Source organism: Mobula hypostoma, chromosome 5 (genome assembly GCF_963921235.1).
Source record: "Mobula hypostoma chromosome 5, sMobHyp1.1, whole genome shotgun sequence".
NCBI lineage: Eukaryota > Metazoa > Chordata > Chondrichthyes > Myliobatiformes > Myliobatidae > Mobula > Mobula hypostoma.
In genome coordinates, this window is record NC_086101.1 from 25,349,744 (window position 1) to 25,372,019 (window position 22,276).

The 22,276-nt window shown below is 40.9% G+C and overlaps 1 protein-coding gene across 8 annotated transcripts in view; it reads left to right on the forward strand.

Moving 5' to 3' along the window:
* Positions 1-22,276, forward strand: part of LOC134346695 (ras/Rap GTPase-activating protein SynGAP-like) — a 663,780-nt gene that overhangs the window by 569,965 nt on the left and 71,539 nt on the right. For 7 of the 8 annotated variants that reach the window (XM_063048226.1, XM_063048227.1, XM_063048229.1 and 4 more), the window contains one exon: positions 8,514-8,555. The exons of the other annotated variant lie outside the window; for it this stretch is intronic. In XM_063048226.1, coding sequence (XP_062904296.1) covers positions 8,514-8,555 — 42 coding nt within the window. The remainder of the gene's footprint in view (positions 1-8,513; positions 8,556-22,276) is intronic. 8 annotated transcript variants of the gene reach the window in all.

Consider the following 22,276-nt stretch of genomic DNA (forward strand, 5'->3'; position numbering starts at 1 on the left):
GTCTAATTCCATTTTAATTAATGTACCATTCACTTCTGGTATAAGCCATGTTGCTTGTTTCTTGTTAGTTTTCACATTGTAAGTCTCCAGGTTACTCAGTCCTGTGTCATTCTCATCATTATCAGATTTTTAATGAACAGCATGCAGATTAGAGCTCTTTTTGAACCTACAAATCGGGTTTTTACCCTTATGACTTCCCTGTGCCCAACATACACTTTATATGTGTCCTACTTCATCGCATTTTCTGCAAGTTTTGCTTTTAAACCTACAAGAACAATGTGAGCCCTTGTCACAATGGGAACATAATTTGTTTGATCAGGCAGGTTTCTGTTTAGACATAGCAATTTTGCTTTTGCTCATTTTTGTTCCTGACTGCAACTTAATTGCATCCCTGGCTGCTGTTTCCATTGATACAACAATTTCAACTGCTCTTTTAAATGTGAGTGTGCCTCAGTTAAGAGCTGTTTTTGAATGCTTTCACAAACTTATCTATTTCTCATTAAGCCCATTATGAAACTGACAGTGCTCATAGAATTTCTTCAGTTCAACCATGTTAGCTGAACCGCTGCCCCTTCCTTTTGATTCCACTTATGAAACCTAATGTGTTCTGCAAACAACAATGGTTTCAGTTCTAAATGTTGCTGTATTATATTCATGATATCAGTGAAGTTCATTCCAGCTGATATGTTTGGAGCAATTAAACTTCTAAGCAAACTGTATGCTCTTCCACCCCAACACTCTCATCAACACTAACATTTATTTCTTAACAGCAATGTCATTTACTTTAAACCACTGTTCAACTCATTCAGTATACATCATCCAGTTATCTGTTGTGCAATCAAATGTATCTATCTTTCCAATGTAGCTAGTCATTTCTGCTTTTTATTTATTACTATTATCATCCAATGCTAACTGTTTTTGAATCAGAGAATTTCGTCAGTTTTCTTTCTTTTTTAACTCGAATGTTGCTCTCCTCTTCTGAAGAAAAGCATGCTGAACTTCCACAAGTAGGGAGTCATTTCAGATTCATTTTTAAATTTCCACATTTTAACTGTTACGTTCTGTAACACGAGAAACTAATTGAAAGAAAAACACGAGAGGCAATGCTACTGATTTGCTTAGTTTCTTTTTCCTTTTTTTCCCATGAGGCACTCGTATATGATGTGATGGCATAATGACATACACCATTCACCTACTTCTTACATATAACCCATTATGTGAATAATCAAAGAATGCTTAATCAAACAATATATTTACAATATTTTTGAAATATTACTGAAATATTAAATACACAACAATAGTCACTGCCAGCATACAAATCAAGATGGAGTTGTGGAGGTAAGCCAAAATCTCAGTTTAAGATCCCAAGTTGCCTAGAGCTGAATTATCTTAAAGATTAGCTTTGTCACATGTACATCAAAACATTGATACAGTGAAATGTGTTGTTTCGCATTATTGACCAGCGTAGTTTGAGAATGTGCTGGGGGCAGACTCCAGGTGGCACCAACATAGCATGCATAGAACACCCTAATTCTAAACTGCACATATATTGTTGGAATCTGGGAGGAAACCAGAGCACCTGGAAGAACCCAGTGTGGTCACAGGGAGAACATACTAACTCCATACAGAAAGTGGCAGGATTGGATCCCAACTGGGGATCTCTAGCACGAAAAGGAGATCTTCTATCTGCTACCTCTATAATACCTATAGGGAGAAGATACCATATTTGATTCTTAACTGAGACATTAAACTTAACCCATGCCAGCCAAAGGTAACAAAGCATGAATTTGTAAAAAAAGGCATTCCCTTCTAGCGTGCCAACATTTCACCCACAGCCAGCACAACTCACTATCAGTTGATTACAAATTTCTGTTCCTTCTGTGGAACCTTGCTCTGGATGCTTTATTTGCCTTTATAGCAAAATTAACTACATTTTAATTTGAAGTACTTAAAAGCATAATACAATATCTATTCATGGAAGCATCAGCTAATACACACTCAGTGGCCACTTTATTAGCAACACCTGTACACCTCCTTATTAATGCAAAAATGTAATCAACCAATTATGTAGAAGCAACTCAATGCATCAAAGCATGCAGACTTGATCAGGAGTTTCACCCAAACATCAGAAGAGGGAATAAATATGATCTTATGTGACTTTGACCCTGGAATGATTGTTGGTGCCAGACAGCATGGTTTGAGTATCTCAGAAACTGCTGATCTTTGGAGATTATCATGCACAACAGTCTCTAGAGTTTGCAGAGAATGGTGTGTTAAAACAAAAAAAAAACATTCACTGAGTGGTAGTTCTCTGGTTGAAAATGCCTTCTTAGTGAGAGAGATCAGAGTAGAATGGCCAGAATGATTCAAGGAAGGCAACAATATCAAAATCAGAATCAGGTTTATTATCAATGGCATGTGATGTGAAATTTGTTAACTTAACAGCAGCAGTTCAATACAATATATAATATAGAAGAGAAGAAAAAAATAATAATTAAAAATAATAAATAAGTAAATCATTTACAATATATGTTTAATGAATAGATTTTAAAATGTGCAAAAATCAGAAATACTGTATATTTAAAAAAGTGAGGTAGTGTCCAAGGTTTCAATGTCCATTTGGGGATCGGATGGCAGAGGGGAAGAAGCTGTTCCTGAATTGCTGAGTGTGTGCCTTCAGGCTTCGATACCTCCTATCTGATGGTAACAGTGAGAAAAGGGCATGGCCTGGGTGCTGGAGGTCCTTAATAATGGATGCTGCCTTTCTGAGACACCACTCCTTGTAGATGTCCTGGGTACTTTGTAGGCTAGTACCCAAGATGGAGCTGACTAGATTTACAACACAAATAACTACGCAATAGTGGTGTGCAGAAGAGCATCTCTAAACATACAACAGATTGGACGTTGAAGTGGGTGGGCAACAGCAGCAGAAGACCACAAACACACACTCAGTGGACATGTTATTAGGTAAGGAGGTGTGGTCCTTGGGGATCTGACTGAAAATTTCACAATGAACTCACTTTCCTCTGAAAGCATTGAGGTTCTGGTTGACTGATTTACTATGCTTGGTTTTGTGTGTTGCATCTTTGGAGTAAATAGAGCATGCCTTAGTTAAGAAGTGTGACTGTCCCTGATAAGCGATGAGCAGACAGCATCTGTTCCTGCAGAGGTGATTACATTCAGTTGGGAAGTCAGAGCCATTACTTAATTTAAGGTCAGGGGGGTTAAAAAAAGAGAACATTTACCTCTAATGTCACCAAGAATTGTGGTATGTTCGGTGAAGCAATGAGTGAGAACACAATCTATGATGACAAGCAGTTAATCGATGATCATACACAGTCAGAGATTAGGAACAATTAATCAATGGTCACATACAATTAGTGATTATATACAATGAATTATTTAGAATTCGACAGTGATTTGATATATTGTCAGTCTGTGATGAAATCCATTTTGGAGCAACGTTGATTAGTCATTGAATGCAATCAGTTATTACGTATAATTAGTGTATAGATGAACCTAGTGATTATTGATAGTTGGTATTTTGTCCGTAACCAGGTTTTAATTATATATAATTAGTGATGATATACAGTGAGTGATTACATATACAGACAGAGTAATTATATCCAATGATCATATAGTCAGTAATTATATAGGCTGTTAGATGGTCTTAATCTCACATCAATTACTGGGCGAGTGGGACGTGAGAGCACTTATTCTGGACGGTTGTTATGGAACTTTTTCACATTCTTTGGCCAGAAGACTCTTCTCAACAGCTGTTGCACAGGCTTCTCAGTCACTAGGTGATCTCCAAATAGCTGCTGGTGACCCGTTGGTGATGGTTTGTCTCTGTATCCATAGCAACAGCACATCAGGGAAAAGGGTTTCTAAGCCAATGAGAAGCATTATCTTATTTATGTTAACTTCCACTGCCAGTAGGAAGAGATAATGGACTCCACACAGCTCATCAACAGTAATATCCTGTGTAGTATGTCTCTCCTGACCTCTGCAGGTTCTCTGGAGGAAGAATTACAGTGAGATCGTCCTGGTAGCATTGATACCTTTACTATGATGTCTAGCTACAAGGACCATAGATCAGAATCCCTGTTGGTCCCTTTGTAACAGCTTACTGCTCTTCATTACCCTGTTTCTCTCACGCCAGTGATTACTTGCAGTCAATAAACGTAAGTGTGTCAGCAATCCGGCACAGTGATTATAATCAATGAATGATCAGGTATGATCTGAGATTATAGAAGTTTAATCAGTGATAACGGTGTAGTGATTATACAGTTGATCGGTGATCACACACAAGATCAGTGATTATAAACAACCAATAATCACACACAGTGAAAGTGGAATTTATCTGAGGTCAGCACGAAGTGATGCATTTTGGGAAGTTAATCCCGACCTGGGCATACACGGTGAACGGCAGGGCCCTGGGGAGTTTTGTAAAACAGAGAGATCTTAGGGTCCAAGTCCATAGTTCCATGGGCAGAGAGGATGGTGGAAAAGAGGCATACGGCATGCTTGCCTTTGTAGTTTACCAGTTGTGGCGGAGAATGTATGAATAGGGATGTCATGAAACTGATCTACAAAATGTTGGTTGGACCACACGAAGTATTGTGTGCAGCTTTGGTTGGCACACTAAAGGAAAAATGTGATAAAGATGGAGAGGGTGCAGAATAGATTCAGTCGACTGTTGTCTTGAGTTCTAGAGAGATGTTAGATAGGGTAGAACTATTTTCCCTGGAGTGAAGGAGGCTGAGGGGCGACCTTAAAGAGGTTTCTTAAATTCATGTAGGGCATGGATGGGATAGATAGTTACAGTTTCTTCCCCCCCAGGTGCGGGAGTCTAAAACTAGAGGGCATGGTTTTAAGGTGAAAGTTTAAAGTGGACCTGAAGGTGTAGGTTTTTTCATATAGAGGATGATAAGTATACGGAACAAATTGCCTGAGGAACTGCTAGGCGCAGGAAGGATTATAACGCATAGTTGAAAATTCTTCTCGTTGAGACAGATGTACCTCTGGAATTCTGTACCCTAGAGAGTTGTAGAGACTGGGTTATTAGTAGTTCTTAAAGTGGAACCAGGTAAAGTTTCTAAAGATTGGGAAATTGAGGACCTGGGGGAACTGGCGCAGAGGCGAGCTGAGGCCTGGGGCAGAAAAAGAACCATGATCATACTGAACGGTGAGTAGGCTTGAGGGGTCAAGTGGCCTACCCCGCTCCAGTTTTCTTTGTGTTAGAGTCACTGATAGTAGACCCTTTGTTCCAACTGGTCCATGCAGAGTACAGCATCCTCCTTCCTCCAACCCCCTTCCCTCCATGTATCTATCCAAGACCTCTTAGATGTTAGAACTGTATCTGTTTCAACTACTTCCTCTGGCATCTCATTCTGAATACTCATCACCCATTTTGTAAAGAAGTTAACACTCACATCTCTTTTGAATCTCTCTTATCTTGCCATCTAGTTTTGGACTCCCTGACCCTGGGAAATGTACTCACTTTAGGTAGCAATAGTAGCCACAAAGGAATGTAGTCTAGATATATCATAACCTTCCCTTTTCACTTGTAGCATCTAACAGCACAAAAACAAACTTTCTTTATTGCTAATTGTATTTCCTTGTTCTACCAGGCAGCACACAGTAAATCACTAATCTCAATTTATGGCCTGCATTTTTTTAAATCATGGACTGCATACATTGCCTTAAACTATCTGACCTGTGTGTCCTGTTCAGCCTTGAATCTGAAAACTTCCTCAGCCTTGAGTTTGAAAGTCTCCTCAAACTTTCACTCTTAATGTCCAATGGGTATCTTACAACATCTTTTGGGAAATCCTCCAAGTTTCTCCTGGCCTTCTGTTTCTGCAGACTCCTGTAAATTCACTTGGCTCCCTTTTCTTGAGGCTAATTCCATCCATTTGTTGGATTCTGATGTTTTCGATCCAAGGTTCTTTCAGAAGCCAGGAAAGAGACACAGAGCTTGTCGCTACATGATGGTTTTATAAAGCACTTATATCGAGCAAGAAAAACAGCAGAAGAAACTAGTAGCAGAAAGCTTAAAGACAAAACTAAGAAGCTAAGAAGAGAATTAAGATGATTAAAATGGCACCTCTTTGTGTTTTTAAAAACGCAAACACGAGGAAATCTGCAGATGCTGGAAATTCAAGCAACACACACAAAATGCTGGTGGAACGCTGCAGGCCAGGCAGCATCTATAGGAAGAAGTACAGTCGACATTTCTGGCCGAGACCCTTCGTCAGTTAGTCCTGACGAAGTGTCTCAGCCCGAAACGTCGACTTTACTTCTTCCTATAGATGCTGCCTGGCCTGCTGCTTTCCACCAGCATTTTGTGTGTGTTCCTCTTTGTGTTTGCTATTTTATACCCATAGAGATAACAAAAATTCCATTCAAATTTGTAGATAAGAGTCACCAATAAGAAACGAATCATGTAATACCGCCGTACTAAGTTAACCAAGGACAAAGTACTTATAGAAATAATGCGGGACAAAGAAGCTTCCAGAATAATACTTTGTATAGCCATGCTGTTATATGCATATAAGAATTATTTGAAATAAAAGCAAACAATTAATTGTTAAACTGCAAAGAAAATAACAATTAAACAGTCTGAGCCAACACCTGGGATGGATTTAAGACACCTACAATGAGCCCATGAGGTCACCAAGAGTTGGACTCGACTTAACGTCTAAACAACAAACAATGTTCCTATGCTTCCATCATTTTTACCAAGTGCCCTACAGCTTCATTATTGCAGTATATAACACTGATAAAAATATGAATAAATTACATGACACATTTGTCCAGAGCAACTTTCAGAATCAGCTTTATTATTACTGATATTAAGTCATGAAATTTGTTGTTTCGTACAATGCAAAACATAAAAATTCCTTAGAAGTAAGAATTAAGATACCTTTTCCAGCATTAGATGAATATACCACAACATACAGAGTAATGGAACACTCACAACACGCCGGAGAAACTCAGCAGGTCGGGCAGTATCCGTGAAAACGATCAGTCAACGTTTCAGGCTGGAACCCTCGTCAGGACTGTAGGGGGAAGGGGCAGAGGCCCTATAAAGAAGGTGGGGGGAGGGTGGGAAGGAGAAGGCTTGTGTATACAGAGTAATGGCCTTCACTTACTGGAGTATCTATCTGTTAGTACAGCTGTTTTGCACTCATAGTATTAACTTTTTACATTAGCGTAACACATGGGCTATCGTGCCACCTTTCCCAGTTTTAAACTCTGGTGCCTTTTGGACAGTGTAGAGCTGCTGCCTCACATCCACAAGGACCCAGGCTGGTCCCAACCTCTAGTGCTGTCCCTGTGGAATTTCCATGTTCTCCCACTGACCGTCTTGGTTTCCTCCAGGTGTTCCCGTTTCCCCCCTCATCCTAAAGATGTGCAGATTGGTGGGTTACCTCGATACTAAATTCGCCTCTCATGTTAGTGGCTGGCAGGAGAATCGAGATAAATGATGGGGTTGCGAAAGAGAAATGTAAGTGGGAATAGTATAAATCAAAATCTCTCATGTAATATTCATTCCGCAGCAGCTCTTCAGTAGAATTACCCACTCATTTCCAATCCTCTGCAAACGTTTCCATTTCAGCTATAAACTAAAGTTAGGTACTGACTTCCCATGATCTTAACTGGCCAAAACAGCTTGAAAGGCTAAATGTCTACAAGTGAGTTATGCTTCTATTTTCAATTCCTTCTTCACATTTACTACTGAATTTCTTTCCACTGCTCTCACATCACTACGTAAAACTAAAAATTCTTGTTGACGACTACAACTTGCATATATTTATATAACACGACTGATTATCCCACAGTGCCACACTGGAGGGCTTCAAGCAAAATTTGACAAAGGGCCATACAGGGACTTTTCAGAGCAGGTGGCTTAGACCTTGGTCATTGAGATAGGCTTCAAGGAGCATCTTAAAGGAGGAAAGAAAATGGGAAGGGCAGGAGCTTTAGGGAAGAAACTTCAGACCTGAGGTCCTCAGCATCTGAAGGCATAGCACCCAATAGTGGGACAGATTTGAAGAGTGGAGGTGTCCTAGAGGGATAATGAGGGGCCAAAGACATAGTGGGATTGAAATCATGAGTAAAAATTCTCAGATTGAATGATTGCTTAACAAGGAGCCAATGTAACTGAACAAGGGTAAAAGATTGCATCTTTCCGTAGTTAATTTTATAATTATCTTAAAACTGTGACCTATGGTCACTGTCCCGCAGAACCTATTCTTCTCACCTAGAAAGTCTGTCGGAAAGTTTAGATTTAACCCTCACACTTGACACACAGACGAACTGGGTGTTTGCTGTTATTTGTTGGTTTTGTTCTAAGCTAATTTTGATCTTAAATACCTGACTGCTTAGAAGAAGAAAATTTATCTTGGATCCAGGAATGGGAGATCATGTTTAACTAATTCTGTATGCTGGAGTTCTTTGAAGATAATTCTGGGAGTACAGCTGATGCTATATATTTGGATTTTCAGAGAGCTTTTGACAATCTTCCACATCGGCGATTGATAGCTAAGGTAAGCAATCACGGAATAGGAGGTAATGTATGGCCTTGAATTGTTTTAACCATGGGGAATATGAGGCTAGTGCTAACTGGGCATCTCACCTTGGAAGACAATTTACTAGCGGGATATTGCAGGGGCTGTATTATGACTCTTTTAGCTTGATTATATATATTTTATGAATTGTTGAATGCCTTCACGTTTGCAGAATCATAATTCATACTAAATCAGAACGATTTAGATTATCCACTGGCATAGTCCATAGATGGCTGATACAGCTGAATGCACACTTCATTTTGGTCCAGTGGGTGGTCTTCTTGAAGTTGCAAACTCAAGGCGATTCTAGGATCTGGAGCTCATCATAAGAACATAGGAAATAGGAGCAGGAGTCGGCCATCAAGCCTTTTGAGACTGCTCCACCATTCAATAAGACCATGGGCTGATCTGACATAGACTCAGCTCCATCTATCTGTCTTTTCCCCATAACCCTTAATTTCCCTATTATTGTTCGTTTATGATACGCCTTGTCTTTCATCCGAGATGATGTCTCTTGACCAATTTTTTTCTACAGAAGTGATTTGCCATTGCCTTCCTCTGGGCAGGGTCTTCACAACACAGGTGACCCCAGCCATTGTCAATACTCTTCAGCGATACTCTGCCTGGCATCAGTGGTCGCATAACCAGGACTTGTGAAAGCATCAGCTGTTCATACGACCAGCAACCACCTGCTCCCGTGGCTTCATGTGACCCTGATCGGGGGGCTAAGCAGGTACTACCCCTTGCCCAAGGGTGACCTGCAGGCTAGTGGAGGGAAGGAACAACTTACACCTCCTTTGGTGGAGATGTATCTCCACCCTGCCACCCATTCCCTATTACACATAAATATATCTAACTATGTCTTAAATATATTTAATGTAGTTGCCTCTAATGCTTCCTTGACCACAGAATTCCACAGATTCATTACACTCAGGGAAAAGAAGCCCCTCCTCATCTCGGTCTTAAATCTACTCTCCTAAATATTGAGCCTATGTCCCCTAGTTTCCTGCCTCTATCTTGCCTATCCCTTTCATAATTTCATAAGATGTCTTCTCAATCTTCTGAATTTCAGCGAGTATAGTCCTAGGCAGCTCAATCTCTTCCACCGTCTCTGGAATCAATCTGGCTACCTCTGCACCACCTCCAAGTGCATTGTTTCTCAAGTGGTAAGGTGTCTTGTGAACAGTTGTGGGCCCTGCAGCATCCCATTCACTACTGATTGCTAACCGCAGTTTATCCCAACTCTACCCCTTCTATTGGTTAAACAACCCTCACCTATGCTAATACATTGCACCCGATGCCATGCATCCTTACCTCATGGATAAATCGTTTATAAAAAGGTTCAAAAGTTGAAACATTCATTTATTATCAAAGTATGTACACAGTGTACAACTCTGAAATTCATCTTCTCCAGGTAGCCACAAAACAAAGAAAACCAAGGAAGTCACCCTAAGAAAAAGCATCAAACACCCCACCACACATACACAAAAAAACACCTTGCACAAACAGCAACATCAAACTCCATCCCATGCAGAAAAACAAATCATGCAAACAAGAACTGCAAATCCCAAACCACCCCCCACGCGCAAAAGCAACTTACAAATCACACCAAACGGCAACAAGAAAGAATGGGTGAAAACACAGAATATAAAACTGAAAGAGTTCACAATCCAATGCATCATTTGCAGAAGTTCGGTAACATCCTCCCAGAGCATCAAGGGAGAGAGAGAGAGAACACTTGAAAGCAGAGGTCTTCCCTCGGGTGCAGCAAGCAATAAGCGGTCACACACAGACGCCGTATCTGGCAGCGGCAGTGGTGACGGTCCATCACTGCAGCAAGAGGCAGGCAGTCAGTGTGAACACTCACTTACCTTCCACATTTGCTCGGTGTTTCAATCTTCCCTGATTCTATAATTGGCGAGAAATGGAGTCAATCATGAACTCGCAGCCTGTCTCTAAACTTGTTCGCTTTGAGGCTGCTCACCTTCTGGTATTTTCTCAGAGACAGCAAAGCACTAGATCATCAAATTTTAAATCACAGGCTCGAACAGTTCTAATGAGGAGAGTCACCTTATTCAATGCTTCCTGGAAATCCAAGTGTACAACATCCACCTGTTCCCCTCTTTTCACTGAGCTCATTATATCCTCAACAAACTCCACTATGTTTGTCAATAAAACCTGCCCTTCCTGAACCCATGCTATGTCTGTCGGAGGGAGCCACTTCTATCCAGATTTCTCACTACTTCCTCCTTAATGATAGCTTCAAACATCTTCCCGACTATAAACGTGAAGCTAACTGGCCTCTTGTTATCTGTCTTCGTCTACATCCATTCTTAAACAGTGGCATAACATTCGTTATCTTCCAATCTGCCAAGGCCTGCATTCCAGAGAATTCTGGTTAAATTATCATAAATATATATTTGTAGTATCATGAATAATATAACTACTGCCATTTATTTCAGTATCCTGAGTTGCATTCTGTCAGGATGAGGAAACTTGTCTAATTTTAGGCCCACTAGTTTGCTCAGCAATTTTAGTGACAGCACACCTTCACACCGCCCATCCCATCCATAACATTTCTCTTTGGTATGTCAGATGTATCCTCCACTGAGAAAACTGACACAAAATAGTCATTCAAAGACTCAGCCATTTCCACATTCCCCAAGATTAATTCCTCCTTTTCATCTTCAAAGGGAACAACATTCACTGTAGCCTCCCTTTTCCCTTTATAAAATTATAGAAATGTTTACTACATGCTTTTATATTTTGTACTAGTTTACTTTCATAATCAATCTTCTCTTTCCTGTGTGCTTTTTCAGTGGTTTTTCATTGCTTTTTGCCTGATCTCCCACTTTTCCAGTACTCTTGCTATCTGTTAGCATGATCTTTCAGTTTGAGGCCTTCCTGTATTTCCTTATGTGGAGAAGGCAGGATAATAGGGTTGAGAGGGATAGTAAATCAACCAGGATTGAATGGTGGGAAGACTTCATGGGTTGAATAGCCCAATTATACTCCTATGTCTTATAGTCTTACTGTCCTTGCTTTTAACTTGAATAGATATTTGTTAGCACTGTGAAAAATCTCTTTGAAAGTCTTCCACTGTCTCTCAACTGTCCCACCACATAGCCTGTGTTCCTAATCTACGCTAGCTAGCCCCTCCCTCATCCCACTGCAGTCTCCGTAGTTCAGGCAGAGTACACTATTGCACCCTCCGTTTGTGTGAGAAATTCACACAATATATATTTTAATCGTATATTTTGATCATCTAGGATTCTGAATTGATTACAAATATACAAGGAAATGAAGGTAACTTTGGGTGTTGGGATTTTAACCTGTGAGGAAGCTGATTCCATTAAGCAGGTAAGGAGCCAAAAGTGGCAGAGTTAAAGTTTGATAAAAGAGAGAAGCAGAATATTGCTCCAGGAAAAAAGTACCATTTCATTTATTTTGTTTATTTAGAGATACAACCTGGTCCAACAAGCTGCACATTCGAACAACCTACCTATTTAACCCTAACCTAATCAATTTCCAATGACTAATTAACCTACTAACCAGTACATCTTTGGAATGTGGGAGGAAACTGGAGCATCCGGGGGAAGGCCATGTGTTCACAAAGGACATACAAACTTCTGACAGACAGCATTGGAGTTGAACTCTGAACTCTGACACACTGAGCTATAATAATGTTGGCTAACTGCTACGCCACCATGGCGCTCCATGAGTCTGTCCCGTTTAAAAGCAGTTCCTCATTTTAGTCCACAAGTTGCAAGTCCAATCTCCTTCCTTGGATTGGTGCTGACAGTCTGCTGAAATGTTGGTAAAGTACTCACTGTTAAAATGCATTCATTCGGATGGGTGTAGAACCAAGTGGGTTACGAGATGGAGATACGTCTCTACCAAGGGAAGTGTAAGGTGCTCCTTCGCTCCAGTAGCCTGCAGGTCACCCTTGGGCAAGGTTTAGTACCTGCTTAGCTTCCCCCCCACCCACCCAAACCTCGGTCACATGAAACCACGCAAGCAGGTGGTGATTGGTTGCATGAGCAGCTGGTGCATATCACAGGTCCTGGTTATGTGACCACTGACACCAGGCAGACAGTCCCTGAAGAGTATTGACAATGGCTGGGGTCACCCATCTTGTAAAGGCAATGGTAAACCACTTCTGCAGAAAAATTTGCCAAGAACTATCATGATTATGGGACCATAATTGTCAACGTCATAGGACAAGGCACATAATGATGAGGATGATGTAGAACCAAGAGAGTACTGTTTTGTCAGAAGTGCTTGCCCATAGTTGCAAAGTAATAACTAAGGAGTGCTGTATGGTCAGAGTCACTTTACTTTGAATGTGGTACATTACTGAGAAAGGGCTGATTACCAGAAATGCTTTCACTTGGAACATGATACAGTACTGGAGAACTACTGCTCTGCTTCCTGTGTTAAACTGGGACCAGTTCGCTGAACATGTAATTTGTAAAGAACCTATGGCACTGTTTGAGGAAGTCCAAAGGTTCTTCATGATTCTTCTTTTAACATTCCACTTTCAGCCAGTACTGCTAGGGAAGTAAAAAAACAGGCTAGTGAATTGTTTAACTCATTTTGTAACCTTTTTCAGTGCTGTGACATTTCATTATGAACAGCTACTTCACAAATATAATTGATTGTGTGTCAGTGATATTTTGCGAGGGTACTATGAGGCATTCTCCAAATGCCAATTCTACTTCTCATAATGAGAATAATATTACAAGATAGGAATGAATACAGCATGTCTTAGGAAGAACTCTGAATAGAGTTTCAGTGTAATTTTAAGCATGAAGGAATAAGTGTGAGATGTGAGGAAATAAGGAACATGAAGTTGCTGATGGAACACTGTTTTATTTGGCTGTATTCATGTACGGTTGAATGCGAATTAAACCTGAACTTGAACTGGGAATGAAGGATGTGAGAAACAGAAAACCAGAGTGTGATGAGCACAAGAACACGAGAAAACAGGAGCAGGAGTAGGTCACCTGGCTCCTCAGCGGATGATCTATGCTGGCCTCAACTTCTCTTCCATGCCAATTCCCTCAATCTTTCAATAATGTATCTAACTCCACCTTTAATTCTTCTCATTATCCAGCCCCCACCACCCTCTGAGGTGGAGAATTTCACAGAATCAATGCCTTATGAGAGAACCACCCAAACACCTCAATGTTAAATGTCCAGCCCTGATACTTAAACTATGCCCCCTCATTTGAGACTTTCCAACTATTGGAACCATCTAAACATCTACCCCGTCAATCCCCCTTAGGATGTCATATGTTTTGGATAATGGTGACCCCAAACATTTAAGAAAACAGGAAACTACTAATCTTTTAAGAAGCCTCTAGACAATGCTTGATTCATCAGGACATAAAAAACAACAGACATAATGTGGGTAAAGGGGGTTAGTGTAGAAGGGTACAGCACAAGTCTGATGGGCCAAAGGGCCTGTTTCAGTGCTGTAGAACTCTATTTTCCCATGTCATTGGAGAGAGCATTGTAAGAATCTTTAATGAAAGATGTAATAGTAATATACCTTGAAGAGGTTATTAGGATTACGCAGAGTCAACATGGGTTTTTGAAAGAAAAAAAGAAATGCCTCCTTGTCTCCATTCTGTTGACATCCCTCAATTCTAAGGCTGTGCCCTCTGGTCCTAGACTCTCCCACTATAGGAAACATCCTCTTCACATCCATTCTGTCCATGCCCTTCAATATTTGATAGATTTTAATGGGAACTCCCCTCATTCTTATAACTTCCAGTGAGAACTGGCCCAGAGCCATCATACGGTCTTCATGCAATAACCTTTTCATTCCTGTGATCTTCCTCTGAAACCTCTCCAATGTCAGTGCATCTTTTCTACAATAAGGCCCCCAAAACTGCTCACGATATTCCAAGTGAGGCCTCTCCAGCACCTTATAAAGCCTCAGCATTACATTCTTGCTTTTATATTCTAGTCCTCTCAAAATGAATGCTAACATTGCATTTGCCTTCTTCACCATCAACTCAACCTGCAAGATAACCTTTATGAAAACCAGCACAATGACTCTCAAGTCCGTTTCACCTTGGATTTTTGAATTTTATCCCCATTTAGAAAATAGTCTATACTTATATTCTTTCTACCAAGGTGCATGGCCATACACTTCCCAACACTATTTTGCATCTGCCACTTTGGTCGCTCTCCTAATCCGTCTAAGTCCTTCTGCAGTCTTCAACACTACCTGCCCTCTACCTATCCGTATCATCTGCAAGCCTGGCCACAAAGTAATCAATTCCGTCATCCAAAACATTGACATATAACGTAAATAGAAGCGGTCCCAATACCAGGCCCAGTGGAATACCATAAGTCTTTGGAATATATAAGGATTCAGGAGCACCCTGAGAAAATACCTGCAGTCATGAGGAGAATATACATCTCTTTACAGCAACGGCAGGAATTGAAACTGGGTCGCTGATGCTTAATAGATTTACATTAACCCCTATGCTACCATCCCATTGGTTGATGTACTGGCATGGATAGAGAACTACTTATTGGGCAGAAGGCAAAGAGTGGAAGTAGAGTATGGTTCTCAGGTTAGCTGAATGTGAGTCATGGGAAGCCAGAGGGGTTGGTGCATGGTGCTGCCCCAATTCAACACAGTCAGTATCAATGAGTTGGTTGAGGAGACCCAAGTGTTTGTTAATGGTATAAAACTCGGTGGGAAAGAGGATTCATGACAACCTGGACAAGTTGAGTGAGTGGGTAAGAGCGTGGTAGGGGGAGTATAATGTGGGATATCCACTTTGACACACAAAAGGTAAATTATTTATGAAATGGCAAGAGAATGATTCGTGCTTACATTCAAGGAGAACTAGGACTGTTTCTACTCAAGTCACTGAAGGTCAACGTACAGGTATAGCACATGATGAAGATGGCCTTAATACTGAGAAGGTTTGACTGTAGGAGTAAGGAAGTCATATTGCAAATGGAAGGTACATTTCAAGTATTGCGTATAATTCTGGTTTCATCTAAGAAAGAAGATCCCATAAAAATGATAAAAATGGGGAGAAGGTTCAAACATCAGAGGTGCAGAGGGACTTAGGAGTCCTCTTGCAAAACTCCCTGAAGGTTATTTTACAGGTTGAGCCTGTGGTAAAGAAGGCAAATGCAATGTTGGCTTTTATTTCAAGGGGAATAGAATATAAGAGCAAAGAGATAATGCTGAGCCTTTATAAGACACTAGTCAGGCCGCATTTGGAGTATCGTCAACAGTTTTGGGCCCCATATCTCAGAAAGGATGTGTTGTCATTGGAGAGAGTCCAGAGAGGGTTCATGAGGATAATTCCGCGAATGAAGGGGTTAACATATGACAAGCATTTGGCAACCCTGGGGCTGTACTCACTGGAATTTAGGAGAATGCGTGGGGATCTCATTGAAACCTACTGAATGTTGAAAGGACTAGATAGGGTGATGTGGAGAGGATGTTTCCTGTGGTGGGGGTAACCAGAACTAGAGGGCACAAACTCAAAATTGAGAGGTGACCTTTTGAAACAGAGGATTTTTTTAGCCAAAGAGAAGGCTCTGTCACAGACTGCGGTGGAGGCCAAGTCCGTGGGTATAATTAAGGTGGAAGTTGATCGTTTCTTGATCAGTCAGGGCTTCGAAGGAAATGGTGAGAAGAATTTGAGTGGGATCCAAGATCAGCCACAATGGAATCACAGAGCAGACCTGATGGGCTGAATAGCCCTAATTCTGCTCCTGTGTCTTATGGTCTTAAAATTTCTGAGGCCTTGACAGTGTAGATACAGAGAGTATGTTTCCCCTAGTTGAGGATTCCAGATCCAAGGGACACAATTTGAAAACAAGGACTAGCCACAGAGGTTGAAAATGAGGGGGAAAAATGACTGAATCTAGAGAAACCTTAGGAATTCTGTACCCTGGACTGCTACAGAACCTCAGTCATTGGATTCATTAAAAACAGATCTCGGTAAATTGCTCAACGCACAGAATCAAGGGTAGTTGTGGTGGAAGACAACACTGAGGTACAATGTCAGTCACAGTGTGAAAAAGGCTGGTTGGTTTATTGTTGCTCCTGCACCTTATGTTCTTACAAGTTCAGTCCAAGGAATGCAGTACTAAATGGGAGATGCTTTTGAAAGCTGGCCATACATTATAACACAAATGGGAGAATTTTATAGAAGTAGTCATTTAATATGCATTGTGTACAAGTTTTGCATATGGAAATATATGGCAAACATTTAATACATGTCATGGAAATACCCCTTTGAGTCCATGTTGACCATTATCCAAACATTGGCACTAATGCTACATTAATCCCATTTTTTATTCCCCCCACAGATTCTACCACTCACCTCTCTGGAGACCAACTGAAACTGCATGTCTCTGGGATGTGGGTGGAAATCAGAGCACTCAGGGGGGAGAGGGTGAGGGGGTGGATCCCATGTGGTCACAGGGAGAACATGCAAGCTCCACAGACAGCACCAGGATTGAAACCAGTGTCTGGTAATACCCAAACAACAGGAATTCTGCAGATGCTGGAAATTCAAGCAACACACATCAAAGTTGCTGGCGAACACAGCAGGCCAGGCAGCACCTCTAGGAAGAGGTACAGTTGACGTTTCAGGCCGAGACTTTGATGTGTGTTGTCTGGTAGTACCTGTCACTTTATGTAATAAAAATTTGCCCTGTAAATCTCCTTAAAACTCCTTTCCCCATCTCCTATGCCCTCCATTTCTACCCTGGGGAGAAAGGCTTTGATACCACCTGCACCCTCTCATAATTTTATAAGTTTATATCATTGAACTACTTCCACAACCTATGGACTCATTTTCACTTTCTCTACAACTCATGTTCCTTGATTGATTGACTGATTGCTTTATCTAGCTATCTAATTTATCTATCTATCTCTTTTTTTGTATTTGTTCAGTTTGTCATCTTTTGCACATTGGTTGTTTGGGTATAGATTTTTTATTGATTCCATTGTATTTCAGTGTTATACTGTGAATGCCTGCAAGAAAATGAATCTCAGGGTAGTATATGGTGACATATACATACTTTGATAATAAATTTACTTTGAACTTCAGCCTACAATGTTCCAGGGAAACCAATTCAAATTTGTCCAACTTCTCATTAATGTTAATGCCCATATATTCACCTTAAAAGAATGATAGATACCAGGAGTGATTTCCCAGTGCACCCTCAAAAATAGTGAATTGCAACTCCAGCATCCACCTGAGATAGCAGGTGAGATCTCAATTTACCTTCTTGTCTGATGTACAACATACAGTGCTCCTATAGTGCTCCACAGGAGTATCAGCCTAGATTTTTGTGTTCAAGCCCCTGGTGTGAAATTTGAACCTGCAGTAATGGAAGCATTTATAATCAAATGCAACAATACTATAAGGAAAATGTTAAAAATACTCAGCATAGTAATTAAATAATAAAACTCCAACATAAATTGTGGTTTTATTAATTTGTGTTCTAAAACATTGCTCTTTGGTCAGAGATAATAATATTTTACTGGACAGGTTTTCTTATTAATTTTTTCTGAGACCTCCACAGAATCACCAACTCCTCAAATCTTCTGTAAAGTCAGGTGGAGGTGGAGAATCTGCAATGGATGAAATGTCAGATTATTTGGGTGACACAGTAGGTAGAGTCGCAGACTTGGTAGCATAGTGGTTAGTATAACACATTACAGTGCCAGCGATCAGAAGACCAGGATTCAATTCCTGCTGCTGTCTGTAAGGAGTTTGTACGCTCTCCACATGACCACATGGGTTTCACCCAGGTGCTCCAGTTTCCTCCCACATTCCAAAGATGTACAGATTAGGGTTGGAAAATTATGGGCATGCTATGTTGGCACAGAAAGCCTGGCGACACTTGTGGGCTGCCCCCAGCACATCCTCAGACTGCGTGTTGGTCGATGACACAAATGACGCAATTTCACTGTTTTGAACTTTCAATGAACATGTGACAGATGAAGTCAATGATCATCATCTCTCAGATCCAAATACCTGAGGTGATCCCAACCTCCAGCACTGTCTGTGTGTGGAGTTTGTGCATTCTCCTTGGGTGCTATGGTTTCCCACATCACAAATACCTGCAGGTCAGTGGGTGGTTGGACACATACTGTGCGGGTGAGAGGTTGTATCTGGGTAGTGGTGGTGGGAGGACGGAGTTGATGGGGAAAGTGGAGAGAATAAAGGGACATTATTGTAGGATTAGTGCAAGAGGGTGTTTGATGGTCATTATGGACTTGGTGGCCTGCTTCTATGTTGAGCCTATGACTGTATGGAAATGGAAACTACAGGCAGAAATACAGAAGACTGGTTCGACTGTTGGAGATCAGCACACACAAAATGTAGGAGGATCTCAGCAAGTCTGGCAACATCCAAAGTGGGGAATAAACAATGTTTCAGGCCAAGAGACGTTTTATCAGGACTTCAACTGGCTCAAAAGCTATTTGTATTTTAAGGTGCCTGAACATCCCCTGATACTCAGCAACACCATAAACAAAGTTTGATACAGACACAACATGAGTTGAATATGGGTGACCAACAGTTTCAAAGACTGCCGTTGAATGAATGACTGGTAGAAAGGTGTGAAGATTCAGAGGGAATGCCAAAGCAAACCACAGCGAAGGACAACATGGATACCATTGAGGAACATCGGGATGAGCTGCAATTCTGAATTCAAGGGACACAGGTGGAGGCAGGAAAAGGTGCAGAGAGCAGTCAATGCAGGGTTTTAAAGACAAGGTCTAAAAATGGAGTATTTTGAACAGCTTTCGGCCCCATAGCTAATAAAGGATGTGATGGCATTGAAGAGGGTCCAGAGGAGGTTCACAAGAATGATCCCAGGAATGAAAAGGTTAATGTATGAGGATTTGATGGCTCTGGGTCTGTACTCACTGGATTTTAGAAGAATGAAGGGGGATCGCATAGAAAACTGTTGAATATTGAGAGGTCTAGATGTAGAGAAGATGTTTCCTTTCATGGGGGGGGGGGGGCGTCTAGGACCAGTAGGGAAAGCCTCAGAATATAAGGACATCCCTTTAGAACTGACCTGAGGATAAATTTCTTTAACCAGAGTGAATTTCTGGAATTTATTGCCACAGACAGCTGTGGCAACTGGGTATATTAAAAATGTAGGTTCTTGATTTGTAGAACATCAAAGGTTATGAGGAAGAGAATGGGGTTGAGAGGGATAATAAATCGGTCATGATGAAATGACTGAGCAGACTCGAAGGGTCGAATGGCTTAATTCTCCTATGTGCTACAGTCTTATGAATAGAAGCAGAAAGAAGTTGGCAGGAGTACAAATGAGAAACATTTGGGTAGAAATGCACAATAAAGAGAAAAACAAGGATCAATAGTAACTGACTTTGAAGAAAAGGCAGAGAAAACTCAACAAGGAAATCCATTGTGGAAATATTGAGAAATAGCAATAGGTCTGCTGTGTTTCCAGTTATTCTTAGCACTTGCTTCCCTATGACGTACTGTTAATAGAGTTGTGACAGGTCTTCCCACTTCCAGCGTGCAAGTGAGTGGTGTGGTGCTGCCTGTCTCCTGCTCATTAAGTGACTGCCTATATTTATCACAGTATGAGTCAATGCCAGTCCGTATGCAGCACAGTGACAGATTTTTCTCTTAAATTGGATTAAGTACAAAGAAGTGTTATCGTTTAGTTCCACAAAGCCATATTGAGGTTTCATCTTAAGAACTGCAATTTGGTTTTGCCTTTTCACCTCAAAAGAAATATACTTCTGTGACAAAAAAGCAATGCAAATTCATCGTGATTTCAATCAGTGTTAACCACTAAGTTCACTCCAAACATCAGCAACTTATTTACACTCATACCATTCTATTCACTCCATAATCCCATCAGCTACAACCCCACCTCTACCACTCACCTGCAATTTACAGTGACCTATTAACCTACCAGCCGCCACCTTGTGGGAGAAAACTGAAACACTTAGGGGAACACCAACGTGATCACATTGAGAACACAGACAGGATTGAACACAGGCCATTGGAACCAGTCAAAGAACACTCCATCACAGAAACAGGCCCTTCGATCCATCTAGTCCATGCTGAACTATGAAACTATTGACCTGCACCAGACCAGAGCCCTCCATAACCCTCCCATCCATGAACCGATCCAAATTTCTCTTAGATGTTGAAAACAACCCCACACCCTCTGAGTCTGCTGGCAGCTCCTTCCATACTCTCATCTCCTCACTGAAGGAGCTCCTCCTCATGTTCCCCTTAAACATTTAACTTTTCACCCTTAACCGATGACTTCTAGTTCTAGTCTTGCCCAACCTCATTGGAAAAAAGCCTACTTGTATTTACCCTCTCTGTACCCCTTATAATTTTATATACATCTTTCAAATTTCCCCTTATTCTTCTAGACTCTAGGAAATAAGGTCCTAACCTTTTCAACCTTTAACTCAGGTCCTCATCCTTGTAAAGTTTCTCTGCACTCCTTCAATCTCATTGACCCCTTTCCTGTGGTACGTATCCAAGAACACTCTAGATTAGGCCTCACAAGTGTCTTATACCACTTCAACATGACGTCCCAACTCCCATACTCAGTACTTTGATTTATCAAGGCCAATGTCCTGTGAGGCAGGGACTATATTAGGCTGCACCACTGTACGGCCAGCCTTACTCTCTTGGAACAAATTAGAATTTGATAGTTACGGCAAAGAGTATTTCTTTCAGTGACACAAAGATAAAGCATGAAATCTTAAATGATAGACATTCATGAGCAAGATTAGCAGATTTTATTTCATGTATTAAGGATATCTTGGATTTCTCAGAATATGGATCCTGGGAGACTAGGGGGATCAAAGCAGAGCTGAATATTTTTGGGTTTTTTTATGCAGTATAAATAATATGAAACAACGGTAAGAAATTGTAGTTCTGCACATTATTTGGGAGCTAATTGAAGAGTAGAGCAGATCTTGTATGGTAAATGGCCTTTGCTAGTTCTAGATGTTGCTCCTTGTTTTGTACGTTTAGGCCAGTGAGAGTTGTCCACAATTTACGGGAAGCCTTCTGGGGTGAGAGTTCTGGAATTTGACATTATGACATTGCAGCAACAAATATTTATAATATCGTATAACATATACAGTGGGTGGGAAAATTTGCAGGGAATGGCACTTCAGAAGTCAGAGGTTTTGAGAAAGTGACAAGCAAGGTGCTTTAACTCTTCTTGTGGATGATTTCGGCAAAATCCATTCTCACCTTTATATTATATATAGGAGGGATTTATTTGAATTACAACAGCTGTGTTGATTCAGAAGATGAACGCTCCTCTAGCATCTCTTGATGGATTCTTTCAAACTATTTGTCACCAGTATTTACAGTGCTTTTGTAACACACACACAATGCTTGAGGAACTCTGCACGTCAGGCACCATCCACGGAGAGGAATAAAGTGTCAACATTTCAGACTGAGACCCTTCATCAGCACTCTTTATTTCTCTCCATTAATGTAGCCTGAGCTGGTAAGTTCTTCTGGCATTTTCTGTGCTGGTCTGAATTCCCAACATCTGCAAAAACGTTTGCTTACAGAGCTTTTGTGGAAGGTACAGCTTGGCACGTTGTGAATTTTGTTAACGTACTGCTTTGTCAACCTTGTTGTTACCCCTCATGCCTCGCTCATTGTAGTGGA